The sequence below is a fragment of the Leishmania major genome, chromosome 19, assembly GCF_000002725.2.
Source record: "Leishmania major strain Friedlin complete genome, chromosome 19".
Classification (NCBI taxonomy): Eukaryota; Euglenozoa; class Kinetoplastea; order Trypanosomatida; family Trypanosomatidae; genus Leishmania; species Leishmania major.
Genome location: NC_007260.2, coordinates 446,996 through 468,623, shown reverse-complemented (window position 1 = coordinate 468,623; position 21,628 = coordinate 446,996). Strand labels below are relative to the sequence as shown.

The following is a 21,628-nucleotide window of genomic DNA, read 5'->3' as shown; positions in this document are numbered from 1 at the left end:
TGTCTACAGTGCGTGCTTGCGGTTTGGGTGAGCGTGGCCGTGTGGGGAGGCCGAGGAGACGCTCTAGTGTGTGCGTATAAGTGTCTACGTCTGCGCGCGCCTTTGCAAGTGTCCAACTCGTTGCTGGGGCGCTGAGTGCGCTTGACGTGATGGTGACAATGAAGGTGGGCAGAGTTTTTGGGAGCGGAAGAGCTCAGGCTTGAGGAGGGGGGGGGGCTGCGCCGACTCTTTGCGTTGCTGGTGTGCGGGTACGTATGCGACAACGGCGACAGCAAGGTGTCGTCGGAGGAAGGAGGTGCGAGATGAGAAACTGTTCGGCGTCACGGAGAGCGACGTGTGAACGAGGAGTGGACAAGACTTTGTGCACAGGTCAACGAATGGGCGACGGTGCGTGTGTGCGGCTTTCACACACAAGTACACACACACACACACACACACACACACACACACACACACACAAGCATACACATCCGCAAAAACACAATGCTCCATGTAAAGTGCAACGCGACAGAGGCGTCATCGGATCTTGCCTGTCTTAAATTGTTCGTGCATCTTTACATCCTTTCCGATCCACCACCTACGCTGTTTGCCTTGAAGAGGCGCCAGGGGTGTGGGTAGCGGTCGTGGCGATGGTGGCGAGAGAGGGAGACTGAAGGCTTGAGCAGAACACCGCGAGATACTGATGAACAGCGAGTGGTGGCAGTGTATCGCAACAGCAATAGAGGCGTTTTCTAGACCGTTGCCGGGAGGCAAGTAAACCGCGAGCGCACGTGCAGATGCACACACGGCGCGGAGAAAGGGAAGGACAGCCGAACATCAGAGGCACCACGGGGGAGAAGAACGCCGTAAACAGCCACAGCGAGCGACAGAGACAGAGGACGACGACTGAAAGAAGATACAGGTAGCGTACACGGCCAGGGATACACACATGCACATATGCGTACAATGTATATGTATATATATATACACACTCACACACACCCATACACGCACATACACACGTATACGAGGATACGCGGTTACGCCATGCCCCCTCACCCGCAAACATGTTCATGTACATCTGTATATATATACACACATAAATAAATATATATATACATATATATATATATTTAATACATAAATGTGTAGATATGTGTGCGTATGTACATATTTCGATACATACACATACACGCAACACAAGGACAGACCGTCCGAAAGAGAAGATGCAACGCTTTATCTACACGCCGGCCGTACATGCACCGAACACACCCAACAGCGACGACTGCACGAGAAGTGGAGCACACACATACACACACACACACACATACATACATACATACACTGCCCATGTGTCTCTGTACGTGTGTGTGTGTGTGTGTGTGTGTGTGTGTGTGTGGACGACGGCTCAAGCTCTGGAGAAAAACGGCAAGCAAGAGGAGCAGAAAGAGCGAGGCCCCACCGGCGATACAGAAGCCGGTGCGCGCAGACGTATACACATATGTGAGGAAGGACAGGCGTAGACTGAGTGATGAGGTGAGGCTCACACCTTTTCTGCCCGTCTTCCCTCCGTCGGCGGCTCTTGCCCTTCCACCTCTCTCCCTCCCTTTCTCACAATTTGTTTCGGTGCATTCTGCAATCTCTGTATAGAGCATCTAATTATACAGGCACACACCAGCACCGCGTGTGTGTCTCTCTCTCTCGCTCAGTAAGCTTGGACCACCGCCCGTCCGCACTCTACGCGTACGCGCACGCAGCGCGCGCCTACTGAAAACAACAGCAACCAACAAATTATGCACCGAAAGCGGTGCTCGCATCAGCCACGACGCGTTGCAGTAGGAGCAGGAAGGCACCATGGGTGGGTGGGTGAGGGGGGGGGAGCAGCTGGAGGCATTGATGGAGCGTGCTGGCTTGGTGGTGTCAGTATGGATGGCAGAATAGAGAAGTCGAGCGAGAGAGGGGACGCTGTGACGGCAGTGGGGAGGAAGGTAGGGATGGGGAGAACAATGCTGCGGCTCACCCGCTAATCGTCCCGCAGCCACTCAGGCGTCGACCTCCCAGACTCGTCACTGTTGCCGGCACTGAGTTCCTCTTCCACCTCCTCTTCTTCCGTTGGCGGCTCGCTCGGCATTGCCCTGTCATAAACACCACGCAGGCGCTCCGCCGCGCTGGTGGCATGATCGTGGTGACCGGCTCCACCGGCCTGGCCACCGTTGTCACCTTCATTGACGTTGTGAGGCACCAACTCCACCTCAAATGTGTCACCATCACCGGGGACGTTGTCCGCCACCTTCACCGGGTCGGCGTCATGGGTATTCTCCGGGAACGCCGGCGGCGCCGCTCTCTCTCTGCCCTCCAACTCAAACATATCATAACCGAGTCGTGTGTTGTCCGCGTCGATCCTGCGCAGCACGGCCTCGATGCTGTCGCGGTCACCCAATTCCTCTTCGATGGCATTACGTGATGAGGTCGGCATCTCGCCACCAGCGGCAATGCTGCTGCCCATCTGGGCCGCCGCCGCCTTCACTGGCGAGCCTAACACTGCTGTCAGGGCAGGCAAGGATGCCCGGTCCTCGGCGCGTGCGGTGCGCTTGCCCGTCTGCACCAGCGCTGGTAGCGCTTTGAGGCCGAGGTTCGAATGTTTTGCATGGCCATTCGCATTTTCCGGGGTTCTCCTGCGCGCAGCGGCGGCGCCACCGCGGAGGTGCTTGATGGCCGCGCCGCCGCCGCCTTTCGCATCCGCCGCCGCCTCCATTGCCTCTACACGACGCGTCACGGGAGAGCGCAGTACATCTCGCAGCGACCCCCTGCGCGCCACCACAGCACCGCTTCCCGCTACCAGGACGCCGCAATCTCGCGCAGACACCGCTGAAGTCGTCGCCGGCGTCGAGCGTGTTGGGCTACTGCCACCGACGGCGTACAGGGGCGCGCGAGCCTTGGCAACAGCAGCAGAATTGGCATCGAGGTAGCCGAGCCCCGCCTGCGCGTGATTCACCTTGATCTGCTCGTTGTACTCCTCCACACGCTGCAACAGCGTGTCGATGCTCGCCTGCAGCTCCTGCTTGCGGCCCAGCAGTATCCTCTTCTGCTGAAGCAGACGGTCAGCCTTGTTCGCCTCGTACTCGGCGATCACTTGCTGCTGCTCTTTCGCTGTCGCCCCCGCCCGCACTGGCGAGATGGCGGGCTTGAATGGCGACGTCGTGCAGGAGCTGCGACTTGACTGCGTAGCACAAACACCAGCATCGCCACCACACGTGGATTTCGAGCCGTTGCGCAGTTCATGCGCGAAGGCGATTGTGTAGACGAAGATGGCAGTTTTGTGCTTCTCAATCGCTTTCACGTTGGCGTCACGAGTGGCGCAGAGTGCCTCGTACTCCTTCAGCGGGATGGACGACAGGTGCTTGCGCCGCACGTGCGCTTCGAGCTCAGCGCACCTGGCTTTCATCATCTTGGTCGCCGCGCGTGTGCGTTCCACGTTCTCCTTGAGCTCTTTCACCGTGCGCAGCAGACCCTTGCGTGAGTAAATACCCTCGTTGTGCTGCCGCTCCTCCAGCTCATCGGCCGTCGGCATACGACGGTGCACCTCTTTGATGGTGTGCGCGGCACGCTTGTCGCGGTTTTCGAGAGCGCGGCGCACGGCCGTGATTTCCTTGAGTCGCAGCCGAGCTTTTTGCAGCTGGGTGTCTGCCCGCACCACGAGCGCCTGCACGCTCATCTCCGCCTCCCCGGCGCCTTGGCGCGCGTACTGGGCCTCGAGCTGCTCGTTTTCACGCCTCAGCTTCGTGAGTCGTACGTTGACGGGACGACCGTCGCCCTTGGCGTCGGCCTGCGTGTGTAGCGCTTGCTCCACCGACTCAGAGCGCTGCTTGCCGCCGTTCGAGCCCCTGCGTCTCCGTGCCACGCCTGTACCGTCGGCGGAGCGACACTTCGACGAGGAAGCTGCCGCACCGTCCGACCTCCCCGCCTCTGCTTTAATTAAGGCGCGCTGCCGTGCAATGCGATTGTCCCACGTGGCTATTTCCTCGCGGAGCTGCGCCACGCGCGCCAGCAGCGCCGCACGTTCACCCGACTCAGGCGCGTTGCCGTCCTTGGCAGCCGTGGTCGACACTTTCGTGTGTCCTTTGGTCTTTGCGGTGCCCACTTCATAAAGGGAGGCATCTTCGGACGTCGTGGTCGAAAGCTGGAAGGTCCTCGACGGCGGGAGCGGCGGCGGCGGCGACGACAGTTGTTTCGACCTTGCATCTCTCTGCGGCTTCTTCTCCACACCATCCTCGTCGGTGTCGACGTCACCCCTGTCGTCACGTGGTCCCTGTGAGTCGCAGACACCATCCAAGAGCCGTGCATCCATCGCATCGTTGCAAACAGTGGTGACCTGACGCCGCTGAATGGCGCCGCGCAATACAGCACCGCTTGTCGCTTGCGTCTTTGGTGAGGCTTCGCATAAAGCGGATCTAGATCGGGAGGCGTCGTTGCTTGAGGTTTGCAGCGCCACAGCAGAGGTCGAGTTGTGTGGACGGCTGCTGCTGTGAGCACTAACGCTGTCAGGCCCATTCTGCGGCGGCGCACGATTCGATGAGGAGCGTGTCGTCGGTGCCATTGAGGATGATGGCGCTGTCGTAGTGATGTGGGCAGAGGGGGGTTCGTGGCTTGTGAGCGACGGTTCCGCGGGGGTGGATGGGGTGAGGCTCGTGAAGGAGCCCGAGTGGACACCCGACGGTGAGGAGGCCAAACGTTGCCGCTGTGCTGTCAGTGCTGCCACGGGTAACATGGTGTTGCTGGCACTGGCGTCCTCGTGGTCCTCCTCCCCCTCTTCATCGTCGACTGGGGCCGCTGCAGCGTCGATCTCGGCCGGGGTGAGGCGATGGCCGCGGTCGTCGTCCGCTTCCAGCACATCCACCGAGGTGTAGTTCGACTGGTGTAGCAACTTTTTTACACTATATGTTGTGATCGAGCTGCTTCCGGAGTGGCGACGCTCGGCGGAGACATTACGCGTGACCGGTGCCCCAATGCCAGGCGCCACTGCGGCCGCCGGGGGCGCTGCGGCGGAGGTGAAGGGGGTCGGAGAGGTGCCGTGAAGCCGCCCACAGCCGCTACCGCTATCATCGTCGCTACTGCAGGATGCGACCGACGAGCTTCGTGAGGCGTTTCCCGCGAACTTGACGCGTTGGAGGTGCTTTGCCCCCGTTTCTGAAACGCTACCGCTCCCGGCTCTCGGCATACCGTGGCGCGAGGATCCAGCGCGGCCCGGCGACAAGGAAGCGTGTGACGTTGAGTGAAAGGAGGTGCAAGAGGACGCTGCGGTTTCGGTCGCTGACGCCTCGGAAGGAGACATTGGTCGCAGCTGCTTCCGACCCATGCTGGCGATCACCTGCACCCCATCATCATTGTCGAGCTTGGCGTACGCCTTTGGGGTGCCACTTGAGGCGATCTCACGCTGCCCAGGCGTTTGTGCAACGGAGGGGCACCCAGAGGCGGGGGTGACAGCGCTGAGGTTTCTTGGCGACATGGGTGTGCGCACGAAATCAGACGCGATCACTACAGCGTTGGCGTCATCGGTGTCGGGCAAGGCTCGATGGCCTTTGACGGATTCTGCGGCAGATGGAGGGCCGCCGCTGTCCTTGGTAGGGTGCTGAGGGTCCGTGTGATGTCGGGACGACGACGTGGACGAGGAGCAGCAGTGTTCGTGTGCTGACCGCAGCAGCGGGTCATCCGAAGATGATTGGTAACTGGAGAAGCTAGAACCCAAGGAACACATGGGCCGTCGTGGAGCACTCTCCATCCCAGACTTGGCTGCGGCACCGGTATGGCCCGTGGCTGTGGAGGTTATCACTCCGCTCTTTGAGGCCGTTCCGTAGGTGGCAGGAACAGGGCGATGCGGCGTTGACATGGACGCAGCGTGGCACGAGGCCGACTTGGCGGCGACAGAGCCAAGCTCGTCATCCTCGAAGTCGTCTTCGTAGAGTTCATCGTAGTCGTTCATCTTGGCCCGTGATGCGGAATTTCCTAGAAAGTGTGATGAGCAGTGTGCGCGTGGGTACACCGTTTGCCAGTAGGCCCTGTCGCAAAGAGCTGAGGGGGGAAAAAGTAGAAACGAGGCAAGCGAGAGAGAGAGAAAGACGGAGAGGCGGAGAGGGATGCGCAAACATCAGCGTCGCGCACAGGAGTGGCGCGTGCCTATCCGTCAACGAGTGGGTAGATGTTGGAGTGCGAATGTCGGTAAGGTGAGGAGGGTGCGGGCAGGCGGGCAGGCACAGGAGGGGAGAGGCAGTTGGGGAGGGAGGGAGGGGGGGTTAGGAGAGCGAGCGACACCGCCGCGCCAAATGGAGAAGAGAGCAGGGTTGATGGAAGCTAGAAGAGCCGCTAAGGACGCATTCCTCCACAGGTGGCTTTGTTTCCTTTTTTTTTCAAGCGTGTCCGGAAAGTCTACCACAGCCAAGTCCACGAGTGCACTCGCACACACACACACACACACACACACACACACACACACAAAACCACAGCTCACCCGCCTTCGCAGGGATACAGCTGCATCCTCGTCGTCTGGGACATGCCGTCCTGCCGTCGCATCGGGGCCATGCGACCAACCGGCTCTTCTTGTCCTTTCTTCGCACCTCCCCTTGGATGTGTGCTGCGCGATCGGCGCCAGACGGGCGACCCAGATGGACAGTATGCCTCGATGCAAAGCATGCCGCGTCCAGGGTCCTGCCCTCGAGGGTGACGGCAGTGGCATGCGTCTGTGACGGCGGGTGCGTTCCACCTTCTCCTGGACCCGCACGCCTCTGGCAGGAGCGGGTGTGTCGAGCGGAGGGGACCCGCGCGTAAGCGTGTGTCTGCGCACAGCGAGCTCACGGCCTGTCGTTGCGAAGGGGCACACAGAGGGGGGCAGCCATCGACACGCGACAGGGGGAAGCGCATGCAGCACGCGGCAGATGTATGCGCAACCGCATCACTGCGTGCAAGGCCACAGCGTGAAATGCGCTGTGCTTCGGGCTTCGAGCAACCCGCGCATCTCGCGTGGCATACCGGGCACAACCCCCGGTATGCCGCCCTCACAGCGAACACAGGCGGCGGAGGGGTGGCGGTGCCGCCTGCTGCACCGCCTATCTGCGCTTCGGTGTGGGACAGATGCCGGCAAGGAGCGCGTGTCGCACCGTTGTAGTGCCGTAGCGAGGGCTGTCGGCCTGGCGTGTGAGACCGGTGGCCGGGTCCGCAATCCATGCAGTCGGCGTCGGCGCCCCCGGCACGGCTGACTTTGCAAGCGTGCCCGCCTCGTCGTTGTACACCAGCTCCCAAGGGCCAGAGACGGGCTGAAGTGAGGGGCGAACGCGACGGGCCAGCAGCACCGGCACCTGTGCCCCGCCCCCCCAATGCGTCGCGATGTGCCATCCTCCACCGCTGTCGGGCCGGTGCGGAGCGCCGTGAGGAGGGAGAGCGAGTGCGCAGCCGCAGCCACGCTTGCTTTCCGGTGTCTTCGGTGCTGGAGCTGCGCCCGCAGCAGGTCGAGCCGCAGCACCACTCCCTCACACTCCGTGCGACAGCTGCAAGCAAGGCGGCCGCAGCCTGTTGCCGCGCGGTACCTGCGAGTGCATGGCGGCAGTAAAGCATCGCGGCGGCTTCTGACCGGATGCCTGCCTGCATACCCGTATGAGAGCTGCCGAGGCATGGTGGAGGCACCGTGATCCGGCCTGCGCACCTGCTGCGCCAAATGCGCGAGGTGGCCTCCTCGCGTGAGGGCGGAGAGGTGTGCAGTTTGGCTGCGGTGCCGCGCGCCGAAGAGTGCGCACCCCCCTCGTTCTGGGGGCACTTAGCTCCACGAGCTGCTCCCGTGTCCAGTGCTCCGCTCTCGAGCGGGCGGATCGTAGTGTGGTTCGCGTGCCATCTTTCGCTGTGGAGGATGTGAGGAGTGCGAGGTCATCAGCGAAGAAGGCGCGGCGTAGTCCGGGCGTCTTGATGCGCTGCGCACTCAGCCGGTCGACCACCATGATGGAGCGAGAAGGGCCTCGGGCCGATCCCTGTGGGGAAGCCGAGAGGGAGCAGAGTGAAAGGACTTTGCTTTCGCGTGGCTGAGGATGTTGCCCCGAGTGTTTCTACGTTTTCGCCTCAAGACGCACCGACGCGCGACCTCTCGCTACACGTCATTCGCGTGGATGCGAGCGGGCACGGAAGCCTGAAAAGCCTTCACACCCTCCAGACATACAGAGCCACTTCACTGTACCCAGTCCGTGAACCATAGCACATAAAAGAGGAACAACGCCAGCGCCACCATTAGCCCCATGCCGATGTTTATCCACTTGTCAGCGAACTCGTCATTCTCAAAGTCGAGATAGTCCCCTGTCAAGGAGGCAGACTTCTTTACATGCCGCGCCGCACCGCCCGCCGCACCACGGCCGCGGGCGGTGCGGCTGAGAAGGGTCTGCAGCTTATCGGAATTGGCTTGACGGAGCTTCTCGTAGGTGTCGAAGACGCCGCCGCCGCCGCTGTCGTGAGCGTCCATTCGTTGACGCATGACCATCTGTTGCCGATATATGCGCACGAGGAGGGAGATAAGAGGAGGAGGACGGCAGCGGGAAAGGAAGAGAAAGTGCGCAGGCGGCCATTCGATGTGGCGGAGATGGCGAGAGCGCGCGCACGGGGCGGGGAGGGAGAGATGGTGGACGTGCGCAACAACGCTCAGCAGCGCAGCGCAAAGGCCACCCATGCACGGACTCAAGCGCGCAGCGAAGACTCCCATGATGGCAATGGCAAGCTCATACACACGCACACGGTCAATGTCACCCACACAACGAGCGAGAGTGCAGGCACACGCATCTGCCAACCAGCGTGGTGCTATATGCTGGGTGCTTCTCCTCATCCTCATCGGCCCTCTTGCCCACTGAGGGTGTGTTGTGCGCGCCTGCGCACACGCACACGCACACACACACACACACACACACACACACACACACACACCTGCATGGTCTACTTGATCTTACAAGGCGAGCCCGAAAGAAAGGGCTTAGGGCCAACAACGACTCACTGCCTCCTCACTCTCCGGTTTTCGACTCATTTCTGGGGTCATGTTAGACGAGAGCACCGAGAGCCGTGAGAGTACCAAGCGGCCATCGTGCGCAAGCGAGGAGATCCCCACGTCTACCGCAACAGCGCTGTCGTCCTTGAGGGTAGAGCGAGATGGACAACGCGCACAGATCGAGAGACACCCATACAAGAGAAAGGCCACATGTGCGGTGACAACACCGACCCTTCACACAGTGAGGAGAGGTCGCCTGGCCAGGGCGTCGTCATGCATCAGCACACTCCACACCCGCCGCCACAGCCACCGGTACGGCGACCACGGCAGACAGACCGTGACGACGTAGGCAACAACGAGGAACCAGAGCACGCTGGGATCGCCTACTGAGGAGCCTGCCGCCTTGTTGGGGCACTTATACGCGGCGCTGCTGTTGGCCGTGACGTATGTTGAGTTCGAGCCCATCGGGTCGGCAGAGTGGTTGCAAAGCGCGGACGGCTGATGTTTGCCACTACCATCATTACCATCCCTGCCGCCGTCTTGGACGATGTGGCTGAACCACGCGCTCAGCGACTGCACGACGCTCGCCGACGGCGATGGTTCTTGTCGCTGTGGTTGTGCAGACACACGCTCGTAGTGCGCTCCTGGTGTGGCACCGATGCTGGACGGGGTGGCGGCGGCGGCGGCCTCCGACTTTGCCCACGCCGGCAGCTGCGCGTCGTACGCAAAGTACTTGCCGTTCTGGTAAAAATGGGAGGGGCTGCGATAGTGGCCATGCGCCGCTCCTGCCCCCGCGCTGCCGCCGGTTCTCTCCGTTGCCTTTACTGCCGGATCACTGCCACTGAGGAGTTGTGCCTCCACTCCGCTCGCAACTCCCGCAGTTGCGGCCTCGCCGACGCCATCCACGACAGTCCGCTGTCTTTGAAGGAGAATATACCGAGCACGCGCGAGCACCTCGCGACAGGCAGCCCCCGTGAGCGCAGATGCCGCCGATTGAGAAGGGTGGCATGCTGTCGTTGATGCGGCGTTGGTGTTCCACCACATAGCGTGCAGAATCCGCCGTGCGACTTGCCAAAACGCCGAAACCGTCTCGGCGCTCGCGAAACCGTTGCACGCTGCTGACCACGCCGCACCACCTCTGCTTTGATGTACCGCGAGCACTGCTTCCCGGTACACCACGTACAGGAGGGCGTACGCAAGGAGCAGCAGTGCCACCCACAGCGACAGCGCCGTCGAGTAGCCGTAGAGGAAGAGCTGTAGCCGACTTAGGAGCGAAGCAGCCGCGCTCTGCAGGCGCAGCACGCGCACGAGCACCACCTGCGCTGCAAAATGGACCCGCCGGCGCTCGAGCATGTCATGCGTCGTGGACTCACCGACGGAGTAGAGAAGGCTCACACGGTCGTCGATGGGTGGGACGTCGTCTTGCAGCGCAGACAAAGGGCGACGCACGAGGCGAGAGGCAGAGCAGCGCCCCCCTCGGGAGCACACATCCGCCGCGCCGGTGCTCCACCTGCCCCACCACCAATGCCATGGAAGACAGCCGTCGCAGTCGCGGCGGCGACTCGCACCGCGGTGTGAAGGCAGCTGCGTCAGCAAGCCAACTGTCACGCCGTTCATAGCGCAGTAGCCAACGCCACCGAAGAGCAGAGCCTGAAGGCACCACGCCGAGTGCTCTGCCGCGGTGACGAGGAGCACGATGAGCGCCAGCGTGCGCCATCGGGGACAACGGAGCGGCGACGGCGAAATGAGGCAGCGAAAAAGAGAAGCAAGGCTGCTGGTGGTGGTGGCGGCCAGTCGATGACGTCGGCTGCGCCGGCTCGCCTCGTAGTCGGTTGGCAGCAGCCACGACCACCGCAGAAGGTGTAGAAGTAGCTCCCGCGCCAGCGGCGAGACGGCGTAGGACGGCGACGCAGCCGATGCCCGCTCATCCAGCCCGCCACGACTCACCGAGTCTGCGCTCTGCGGGGACGACCAGAACCTGAGCGAGAAGTCCACCTCCGTGGGACCGGCTGCCGCGCCAGTGAAGAGGGGCACCGGCATCAGCGTGTAGCAATGCTGATGATGCTCCCACTGCCACCGGAGCAGCTGCTGCACCTGCGCGATGGAGAGGTTGAACGGCTGAGCCAGGCGTTGCTGCACCTCCAGCGGGGTTGGGATGAAGCCAGGGTACAGTGGCGATGCTGCACCGGTGTCAGCAGGTTTGACCGTTGGGCTATCACCGTCCTCGACCACGCCCGCACCTGCGCCGCGCACGGGCTGCGCTGCGAGGGGCACAATGGACAGCACGGTTACCAGCGGCGGCGCAATGGTCACGGCGCGGTGCTCGGTGAGACCGGCCAGCACACTCGCTGAGGCGTCATCGCGATCTACACGCAGGATAAGGTCCAAGTCAGTGGATGCCGCGGCCGCGCTGCGTGCAAGGCTGGAGGCGGCGGTCGAGGAGAGAATGACACGCTGCGCGCCGTTTTCTGCCGCAGCCGTGGCCTGCGCGTCCGATGACGGCACGATAGACGTACCGCTAGCGTAGGGCGCCACAGTGGACGCAGCGGGTGCAAACAACCCGTGCGACGCAGCACTTGACGCGTGGCTCTTGTCAGCCGCCACTACCGTTGCGCTGCGAGCGGCATGCATCGTTCCACGCGCGCCGTCGCTAGCGTACGGGTGGCTGCCCGCCTCAGCGTCGTAGAGAACGTTGACAAAGGCAACTCCAGGTGCTCCCGCCACCGGCCTAGCAAGGGTGCTTTCGCGTCTGCAGCTGGTCGCCACGGTGTCGCCGCAGGTGTGTGCCTGTTGCCATGGAACACCGACCGCCCCATCGCGACCGTTGGCGGTCCACGTCGACGTGGCGCCAGCGCCGAAGCCACCGTCCCATCGAGGCTGCAGTTGCTGCTGCTGTGGTGGGGGTGGTCGACTAGGAGGCGGGCGAGGAGGGGGCGTGAAGCTACGGCGCGAGTGCAGACCGAACGCGTCGCTACATTGCTCACCATCGCTAAAGGTCAGGCGACCTTCTCCCAGCACCGATGCGTGTGTGGCATGGCGCAGGGAAGATACCGGCGCATCACCGGCGGCCACACGTTGGTTAGCGGCGAGTCGCAGCTGCATCGAGCGCGTCGTGCGCGGCGGTGGAGGCGTTGCCCACCTATCGCGCGAAGAGTCACGCTGTCGCAGAGAGGGATGAGTGCGTGAGATGCCCCCGATGGCGGAGAGCCGAGGCGGTATCGGCGTACCTGCCCGCTGCTGCCGCTTGTCACCGCGATCGTCAAACCTCTGCCTGCTGGCCTCGAAGTGCCCGCTGTGGAGAGGCGCTTCTGAAGTCGAAGCGGCGAATAGCGGCCTGCCCCACGTGGTCGACGGTGTTTCGAGGGTGGAGACGACTCCGCCGTGCGCCATTCGCGGGTCTCGGGAAGCCTCGTCCGTGCTGCTGAAGCGGCCGTGAAGGCCCGTCCTCAGAGTTGAATCACAAGTCCTGCCCCACGTTACGGGATAGCGGCCTTGGTGCACCGTGCTATCGACCCCATCATCGCCGACACCTGAAACCCGCCGCTGCTGTCGCGTGGGCGCAGACGGGAGCAGCGGCGACGGAGTGCACTGCGAACGGCTCGCCGCCACACGGCTGCTGCTGCCACCCGTCCCACCAAGTTGAATTCCCCGGGCCGTCCCGTGATGTGTGCGCTCACAAAGCCTCCCCACCCGTTCCTTCGACAGTTCCGCGGCGCGCGTCTCGAGGTACGACTGCCGTATAGCCTTGAGTGTTTCAAGCCGGTGATGCGCCACAGCGTAGGCGGCGATGCGGTCACACAGCAGCGCGCACCTCGCGTTGCACGCTACGGGGTCGATCAAGAGCGGCGACGTGCATGCCGGAAGTGCGAGGCAGCTCAATCCTGCCCGCAGCAGCGCGTACCACAGTCGGGCTCGATGGCGCCACGTGAGGCACAGCCCATCCGCCTGATACTCGCGACGCAGCCGACGACACTTTTCTCGGCGTTTCACGTTATCGTCCTTCGGTGACAGCAGTTGTCGGTCGGCTTTGCGCGACGCACGTGCGCCAGCGGCAGGGACGAGCCGTCGAGTTGTGAAAAGCCCAAAGAGCCACCGCCGCTCCGCGACAACCATCGCCGCACCATCCTGTCGTTCTTCTGCATTGTCGTTCGCGTCTTCGAATCCGTACTCGCGCTGCCGCATCCACGTCTCCGCAGCTGTCGGCAAAATGCGCGCCACCGGTGTCTGGCACACAAGCGCCAGCAGGTCACTGATGCTGTGGATCGCGACGCACACTTTCAGCGTTGGCGTGTGAGGGACGGGTAAAAGGAGCACAAACGCCTGATCACGCAGGAAGAAGGGCGCTTGGTAGAGGTTGATGCGTTCCAGATAGCTCGCCCACCCACCCCGCAGCTGCGTGGGCTTTCGGGAGAGAAAGCACGACACGCCCTCGGTGCGCCAGACTGCGTCGCAAACGTCCAGCACGTCGAGCCCAGCACCGCCGCTGACATGCCACGGCGCCGTCCCGGGCGTCCGCGACGCGTGCAGGGAGGTGCGCGGCAGTCGAAGAAAGACAGTGGCCACGTCGCGCAGCGTAAAGCTCACGTTGACCCCTGTCACAAGTCGTGCGGCAGCAGCACCATCGGCGAGTGCCTTCATCTGCTGCCGAGCTTCTATTTGGGACTGCGTGTTTGCCTGCTGACGAAGATGTGCCTCGGCTTGGTAGACCCGCGCTGCATCGACATCGGGCCCACCAGCCCCTGATGCGGTCGAAGCAGACGTCGCCGTCGACACGGGCGCGAAGGAGTGCACACCAAGGCTGAAGTCCCGCGCACTTTTCCCCACCTGCAACACCGCTGCTGTTTCATGCCCCATGGGCGGCACAGCGGTCGTCCTCGGTGTCCACACTGCGTAGCCGCCAGCGGCGGACTGCGGCTGCTCGCTGCTCCCGGTCACGCCACTCTCTCGCGCTACGTCACCGCTCAGGGGAGCTGGCCTCGTATCGGCTGCGGCGCCGCCTGTCTGTCTTTCAAAGCAGTAGCGCTTCGGCATCGACCCGCAAAGGTAGTTCGCCTGCAGGTGCGTCCGATAGCTGGCCAGTCGCTCCTCCTTGTCCAACTGCCACCGGCGCAGCTGAACTCGCTCACGGACCGACAAGCCATCGCGCCACGCCGCTGTGGACGATGACGTGGCGGCACCGTAGTGGGCGCGAGACTTGTTCCGTTCATTCGCTTCCGCGCAGTTACACGAGGAGCCGCGGGCGGCATCGCCACCGGCACTGCGCGGAGCTAGAGGAGGGCGACGACGGGACGACAGTCCAAAACTGTGGCCTGTGGTGGCAGCTGCGCGACGGGCACGACGCACCGCGAACGGTGTCCGCATCTGCGTGCGGTGCGGCGTCACGGGCGAGAGCGAGAGCTCCTCAACGTAGGCGTCGTCCACGTTTTGCTTTTCGGCGTTCCTCGCGTCGATTCGGAGGCCACCGAGACGCGATGTCGGCAGCGGCGGCACGGCGGCCCTGCTGGGGCGCACAGGCGCGGTAGCCGTTCCACGGCCTAGCGATGAGGCTTCCCTGTGGTAGCAGGAGTTTCGACGTCGTTGCTGCAAGGCGGGATCGCCGGCTGCGGTGGCGCAGCCTTTGCGGCATCCACCGCAATCGCCACAAAGGCTGCCGCTATGGCTGTGAGGGTTCGAAGTGGAACCCAGCGGAAGGTTGTACGGCTGGTCGGCGCCAGGCAACCGCAGCGTGCTCATGCTCGACCGTGAATGACCCGCTGCCGGCGCTGCAGCTCCGTGGTGGAGGTTCGGCGCGGAGGTTAACTCGCGAACGGGTTGCCACCACGCGGCATCCATAGCCGAGACACCACGCGGCCGCACACGGCTTGCCGCCCGAGCGTCGCCGCGGAGGTGTGACGCTGAGCCGGCTGTGACAGCTCCGTCGTCGTACTCGTCGATGAAGAGGCTGCGACTTAGACCACACGCATCAACTGCCAGAGCGGCTGGGCCACCACCACCACCACCACTGCCACGCTGTGGTGCCAGAGGAGACGAGAACAGCGAGAGGCGACCAGCGCCGATGGTTTGCCGCGCTGGGGGTGTGTAGTAGGCGCTTGGATTCAACAGCTGCGCCGACAACGACGGCGCACTCCGCGCCGCGGTGAGCGGAGGGTAGAAGGAGATGCGAGGACGTGACTGTGGCGCTCGCGCTTGCTCGTGTGTTGCGTGCTGTGGCAGAGGAGAGAGCCAAGCGGAGGATGAGGGGTGCTCTGCGATGCCGCCTGAGAGGCGGTGTTGTTGCGGCGCCGTCTTCCGCGCGTTCCACGCCATGGCAAAGTAGGCGGATGGGCTGGCTGCACTCTGCGCACCGCGGGGAGCGGTGCCGCCGTCGCTAGTGGTCGTCGGTGTAGCGGTGCTCGCTGTGCCACCACGGGGTTCCCGCGTTTCGCACGTTGTACGTGAGGCAACGGGGTCATCGAAGAAGCACTCTTGCGGCGGTGGCGACGCTGACGGGTGCTGCCGGAGTGGCAGGCACATGCTCCCCGAACTGCTGTTGCTGCTAAGCGACACAGCAGAGGCGGAGAGGTCCACAGTCGACGGCGGGACGCGCGAGTACGGTGCGGCGACGGCGGCGAAGCCGGTCGCACGTGCGCCGTGCTGGTGCGTGTGCGGCGGCAGTTGCTGCTCCAGCGTCGGTGCAGTTGTTTGGTAGCGCAACTCCGCACCTTGACCAAACGGTGTGAAGGGAACAGAGAAGCGCTGCGTTGGCGTTGCACTGACGCTTGTGGGGCGACTGGTCGGGATTGGTGTCTGCTGCTGGTGTCGCGGTACGTGTTGGGGCAGTCCGCTGGCAGGTTGGAATGGAGTGTATCCCGCGAAGCAGCGTGGTAGCGGCGAGGGATGCGGTGGTGTGCCCGTATCTATGTAGTACGGCTGGTTGCTGTTGGCGGCTGGCGTCTTGTGAGTCTGCATAAGAAAGGGGTTGGAGCGGGGAGCCGGAAGGCTGGCTGGCAGAGGGCCGCTGCTCCTGCTGATGTTCTTACTGCCGCTGGTGCCGAACACCCCGGCACGGCGCTCCGCCGCCGCTCCATACGTTGCCGGCATCAACGCCGCGCCACGTCCGCGTACGCTGCGGTTCACATCGAGCTGCTCCTTGTCCTCCATTACCGTGCCCTCGACTGCCGTGTGCAAGACGGATGGAAAGTGGAGGCTTCCGCCGCTGCGGCTGCCGGTCCTAGTTGCCGTCGCGTTTCGAAGCGACTTGTCGGGCCAGTTGGTTACCTTCGTTGCCGCCTGCGATGAACCCCGAGCTCCGAAAGAATAGCTTTTGGGGGCCGCTGTGATGGCGCCGCTGACTTGCTCGCTAACCTTGGAACCGCCGCCGCCACGACGGCGTTCGTTGTCCGCGTCCTCGGCCGCCGCCAACTCTTGTGCCACCTGGTTCCCTCGCAGTGGTGTCCACGCCAACGCCCGCGGCGTTCTTGCGGGTGTATGCGCGCAGGACGGCGACATGCGGCGCTCAGGATCATCGCCGTCGCCATCAGAGAAGTCCAAAGCTACCTCGACGGACTCTTCGTTGTGGTCTTTGCCCTTCATCGCACCGTCCACATACCTGCTGCAGTCGCGCGGGAACTCCGCAGAGCAGCGAGCGCTCAGAGTAGCCGGATGGGTGCTCCGTCGCCATGTTGTTGGTGCGCCACCGGTCGCAGAGGAGGACGGCGGTTTCCGTTGCTGCGTTGGCCCGGCGTCAAATGTAAGTGCGATACCACCACGCTCGACCCGCACCGATGTGGCCGTCGCAGGAGGAGTCGGGGCACGCAGTTGCTCCTCTTCATCATCGATGGCCACGTGGGCATGTTCGCTGCCCATCTCGCCCTTCTCGGCCGTCGTCGTCGCCGTAAAGGATAGGCGGCCCCACGGTGTGGTTCCGCGCCACGGCACCGCGTGAGACTGGCGGTCGCCAGTGGAGTCGAAAGCGAGTGGCACACCGCCTTTTGTATGAAGGGCGCTGAAGGAGGTCAGCGGCGTGCGGGCTTGCTCTAATCGGCCCACCGCGCTGAACGTGGACGACCGCGCCTGGGTGATCGTAGTAGCGGGTGTAGAGGCTGCTTCTCTGCCGTTCTCTGCTCCGCCCTGCGCCGATGGACCGCTCTCCTGAATCTTCCGCGGAGCCGCTCCGACATCGATGTCAGCAGCGACACCGTCGTCAGCACGGTTGACGGGGCGCGCTCGAAGTGGTGCCACTGGAGGCATTGCTGTGCTCATGCCCTTCTTGCTGTTCGAAAGCCTGGCGCCGGCGAGGGCGTTGTCGGCAGCAGCGGCGGCACCACTGCTCACCGTCTGCCTCAGTGCCGCAGTAGGGTTCTCCCTCCTGAATTTAAACAGCTGCAGTGACGACAGTGCATCGTCACGGGTCGGCAAAACTCCGTCAAGCTGGTCTGATGGCGTGGACGAGCATGCTGCCGTGAGACTGGGAGGACCGCCACTCGCACTGCGCGACGGCGGCAACGCACGCGGGAAAATGCCGAGATGCACGGCTGTCCGCAGCCCGACGTCGCTCACACAGTCTGTGGAACCGAGCATCACCGGCATCCACTGAATCGCATCCTGCTCCGCCGGCGTGCACTGCACGGGGATGGAGAGCCACGTGTGGTCGACGAGGCCGCGACAGCAGTAGTGCTGGCTCAGCTGCATCTGCGTCGCCTCAAGGGTGCCGTACCGTCGCGCCCCGTCCGAGCTCGCGCCGCCGCTGCGGCAGACGGCGGGGCTGTCGTCTGACATCCGCTGCGAGCTGTCCAACACGGCGACAGAGATGACGGAGCGTATGCAGCCGTGCCGTAGCTTGTGCTGCGCGAGCGACGACTGCGAAAGTGCCTTGAAGAGATTCACGGCAGCTGCAGCGGCGCCGCCCTCTGCCAAAGCAGCGTCATGCGGATTTCGGCAACTCGGGCCCGCGTCAGTGCCACCCCTGGTGCGCACATCATCAGGCAAGAGAAAGCTGGGGACGTGCACCCCCTTCTCCGCGAGGCTTTGCTGCCTCGCTTGTGGGTTCCCGGAGATGTTGTTGCAGATGAGAGACGCCGACACACGAAGGAACCCGTCCGTGGCCGAGACGAGGCTGCCGCGCGATTGCGGCGACGCTGACGAGGGCGGGGGATTCGACGTGGTGTGCCTTGTCGCTGCTGCCGCTACCCGGGCCTCGGAGGACGTTCGGTCGGCACGCTCTGAAGAGGGCGAACGAGACGGAAACGGAGTACACACTAGGCCCTCCCGGCCACTGCCAGCTGCCGCGCCGCCAGCGCCATCGGCAACGGCCAGCGTGTCGGCCCTGGACCCTGGCGCCGTGCAACCTGGTAGCAACACCTGCTCTGTCACGCCCGACTCAGGCGACCGTACGCGCGGCGGCGCCACCTGAACCTTCTGCTCACCGAATCTACGGCACCTCGCGTCCGCTGCGGAAGCGGGGGCTGTCGCCGGTGCAGCCGTCGCACGCGGCAACGGCTTTGATTTCAGTTGTGCCAGCTGCAGCGCGCCGCTTCCGTCGCCACCAGTCTCAGAGGAGAGGTCCGAGACGAGGCAGAGCGGCACAGTCTGCGACTCGTACGAAGCGCGACTCGAGCGGGCGTAATAAAAAGGATTGTGGTCCTTCATCACCAAGTGGTAGCAATCGCACGGGGCAAGTGAGTAGAGGAGACGGGTGACACCAACGTAAGAGACACCAGCAAATCGACGTGGAAACCACGGCATTCGCGGGTGCTGCTGCCGCTGATGTGCAGAAGAAGGCACGGCTGCTGTGGCAGCGGGCAACGACGGAGAGGGCGCACCGTGTGCTGCCGCCTTCGTCCTCGCTGCCGTTTCTTCTTTTTCCACTGCGCCCGTCGCCGCATACGGCGAGTGCGCGATGGCGTAGTTTGTGAGCACCTCGTGGCAGGTTCGAAAGAAGCGAGCGGCGCTGCGCTGCTCCGCCGTTGACGTCTGCTCCGCCGCGTCGCTAACACCGTGACCTTCGCTGCAGAGTAGCCTGTCGATCGCATCGGCCGCGTCGCGGGTACGCCGTGACTTGGCACTGGATAGCGAAGAAACAGCCTTCTCTCTTGAACGACCTACCTCTCCTTCCCAATCCTCTTCATCGCCCTCGCTCTCGCTGCCGCTACTGCAACTGCACGCGTCGCGAGCAGCATCGACACGGTCGCTCCCTTCCTGAGGGTGACACCACAAACCGCACGACGGCATTGCAGCACGGGACGCCTGCTCGACAGGCTGCCCTTTTTGCTGCAACTTGCGGTAGCTCGACCGGCAGCGGTGCCGCTGACGCCACCGCAGCTCCTCACGTTGGTCCGCGTAGTACTGCTGCTCGGCAGGGTGAAAGCGGCTAAGAGGAATACGGTAGACGGAGAAGTAGAGCGAGCGAGCCGCCGGCAACAACGTTGTTGCCGGCGATGCCGCTTGTGCAGGCCTATCACCGTCGGGCTCCGAGGACGGCACTCTGTAACTTTGGCTTTCACCTACCACGCGGCGAACGCCGCTGTTCGAAGTGGCGGTGCTCGCGGCTTGCGTCTCCGCGCTGCCGCCGCCACTGCCGTCCGCTGGCACGCAGTGGACGAAGCGGCCCTGGATGACAGAAAAGGACTCCATCTGCGGGTTGGTGCCGCTGCTCTGGTGGACCTTCGCAGCGGCCGCTCTGGCGTGGTGCACGGCTTCACAACTGACAAGGCGGCGGCCGCAGCGCTGCACCTCGTAATATATCGCTTGCTGCTCTGGGGTCAGGGCACGGGAGAGCAGAAAGATCGAGTCGAAGAAGTGAGGTGTCGTGGGAGCGTTGTGCAGCACCTGCACGGCGGCGGAGTCGGCTGCCACTCCAGTCGCTGTCTCTGGCGACACCGGCTTGGCGGAGGTCGGTGCGGCTGCGAAGGCTGACGCCGGATCGAGGATGGCGTTGAGGTGGGATGGAAAAGTGCGATCGCGAAGTTCCCCTGGCAGGAGGCCGCTGAGGGAGGTGAGGCTGCCCAATTCGTCCTCGTTGAAGGCCTGACTGGCAAGCGACGGGGCGACGTGGTGCGTGACAACAAGAATGTAGACGTACTCGAGCGTGTCAACGGCCTCGTAGGGGAAGCGGGCGTGCAGCGCGCTCAACAGTGCTCGATGCACAACGTCGGCGCGCTCCTCGAGGGTTATCTTGGCGCATGAGGCTGCCTCACCCTCAAGGAGGCCGCGGTAGTCGTCATTGCCGCTCTCGCACCGGTGCAAGTGCTCTCCGTCGGCTGCCAACACCTTTGAGGGATCAGTAGAGGACGAGACCGAGGGCGCGGCAGAGCCGGAGCGTCTGGCACCTGCCGTCTCCGTCGCTGTCGCCACCTTCAAGCCTTTGTGTGGCAGAGGCGCGTCGTGGCCGCCATTGTCTGGCTCCTTGCACTGAGGCACCACCGTAGCGCGCACCGACGTTGGCGCTGAGGCTGTTGCAGCCGCGATGGCGTCCGGGCCTTGCTCGAGAACTGGTACTGGCACGCGCACGTCCCACAGGTGCAGCCGGAAGTAGTCTACATCCGGCTCAATAAAGATCATCCTATCTGCGGCGGTCGCTTAGTTAAAGGGCTGGGCAACGCAGTGACGACGAAGGGGGGGGGTCATGCGGGGCACACGAGGCAGCTTCCCGTGCAATGAACTCGAGCCGAGACAAGTGCGCACTCCTCCTCAGCGAAAGGCAAAACCAGCGCCAAGAGAGAGAGAGAGTGAGAGAGGAAAGGGTCGAAGAAGGCACACGCAGATGCGCCTCCCTGTCTGCGTGTGCGTCGATGACGGTGATGCGTCGAGTGCAAAGGAAAGTACACCGCTAGAGATCGAAGGGGGGGGATGAGGCGGTGTGATGGCGGCAGACAACAGACACCGCGGCCCCGGTACAAAGGTGTATGTGTGCGCGTGTCTGTGAGTGGGTGGTGGGTGAGGTCTGAGGATGGTGTGCGGGGAAGTTGATGTGCACGCGTGTAGGTGTGCTTCTAAGTAGGTCTAGAGAAAACAAACAACCGTAAGGAACGACGACAGAAAAGGGCATGAAGGTGCCCGGATGGCCGTGCCCAACGTGGATGCGGCCGGTGGTGCGCGCGTGCGTGCGTGTATGCACGTATACGTTTTGAGCCTTGAACAGTGTCTGACGCGAAGCAGCGACGAGCCCGTCTGTCATGCTAGCGCTGCCAACCACAGCCATGATAGGGGGGGGGGATGGGAGATGGTGAGGAAGGGATGTAAGAGGGGCAAGGGAGAGACGGAAGAGGGCGGAGCGAGGCCGCCATCACAGATACTCAAAAAGCGTGAGCGAGCGAGAACAGGAGGGGTGGCAGTACCACATGTTCTGTTGTGCAACACAGTAGCAAGAGACACACATACATATTTAGATAATGGCTGGTGAATAGGTTGAGCGAGACATGCTACGTGTGCATCTCCGCGCGAGCGAAGGGCAAAGGAGGCTGCCGCTGCATTTTCTGAATCCTGGGCGTACGTGCACACCTGAGGGCAGCCGAGGTACATACCTTATGGATATCGCCTCTCTCTCTGCCGTCCTCATAGCGCGAGCGCGTGCGTGTGTGGATGCGCATACCCCCACCCTCCCAACCCGTGAGGTTTGCGTGCTCTGCATGCATGTCCTCGTTCCTCTTGGCGTTCTCTACACGC

At 63.2% G+C, this 21,628-nt stretch overlaps 3 protein-coding genes across 3 annotated transcripts; all 3 read right to left on the bottom strand.

The window, feature by feature from the left end:
• Nucleotides 1–2,002: 2,002 nt before the first annotated feature.
• On the bottom strand, nucleotides 2,003–5,959 carry LMJF_19_1100 (conserved hypothetical protein; the record flags this gene model as incomplete). The annotated part of the gene is made up of 1 exon (XM_001682641.1): nucleotides 2,003–5,959. One exon carries the CDS (start codon nucleotides 5,957–5,959, stop codon nucleotides 2,003–2,005), a length of 3,957 nt encoding a protein of 1,318 aa, XP_001682693.1.
• Nucleotides 5,960–8,185: 2,226 nt separating this feature from the next.
• LMJF_19_1090 (hypothetical protein) lies at nucleotides 8,186–8,836 on the bottom strand (the record flags this gene model as incomplete). Its single annotated transcript, XM_001682640.1, has 1 exon — nucleotides 8,186–8,836. One exon carries the CDS (start codon nucleotides 8,834–8,836, stop codon nucleotides 8,186–8,188), a length of 651 nt encoding a protein of 216 aa, XP_001682692.1.
• A 384-nt stretch (nucleotides 8,837–9,220) lies between these two features.
• Nucleotides 9,221–20,524, bottom strand: LMJF_19_1080 (conserved hypothetical protein; the record flags this gene model as incomplete). Its single annotated transcript, XM_001682639.1, has 1 exon — nucleotides 9,221–20,524. The coding sequence occupies one exon, from the start codon at nucleotides 20,522–20,524 to the stop codon at nucleotides 9,221–9,223; it is 11,304 nt and encodes a 3,767-aa protein (XP_001682691.1).
• Between the last annotated feature and the right edge of the window lie 1,104 nt (nucleotides 20,525–21,628).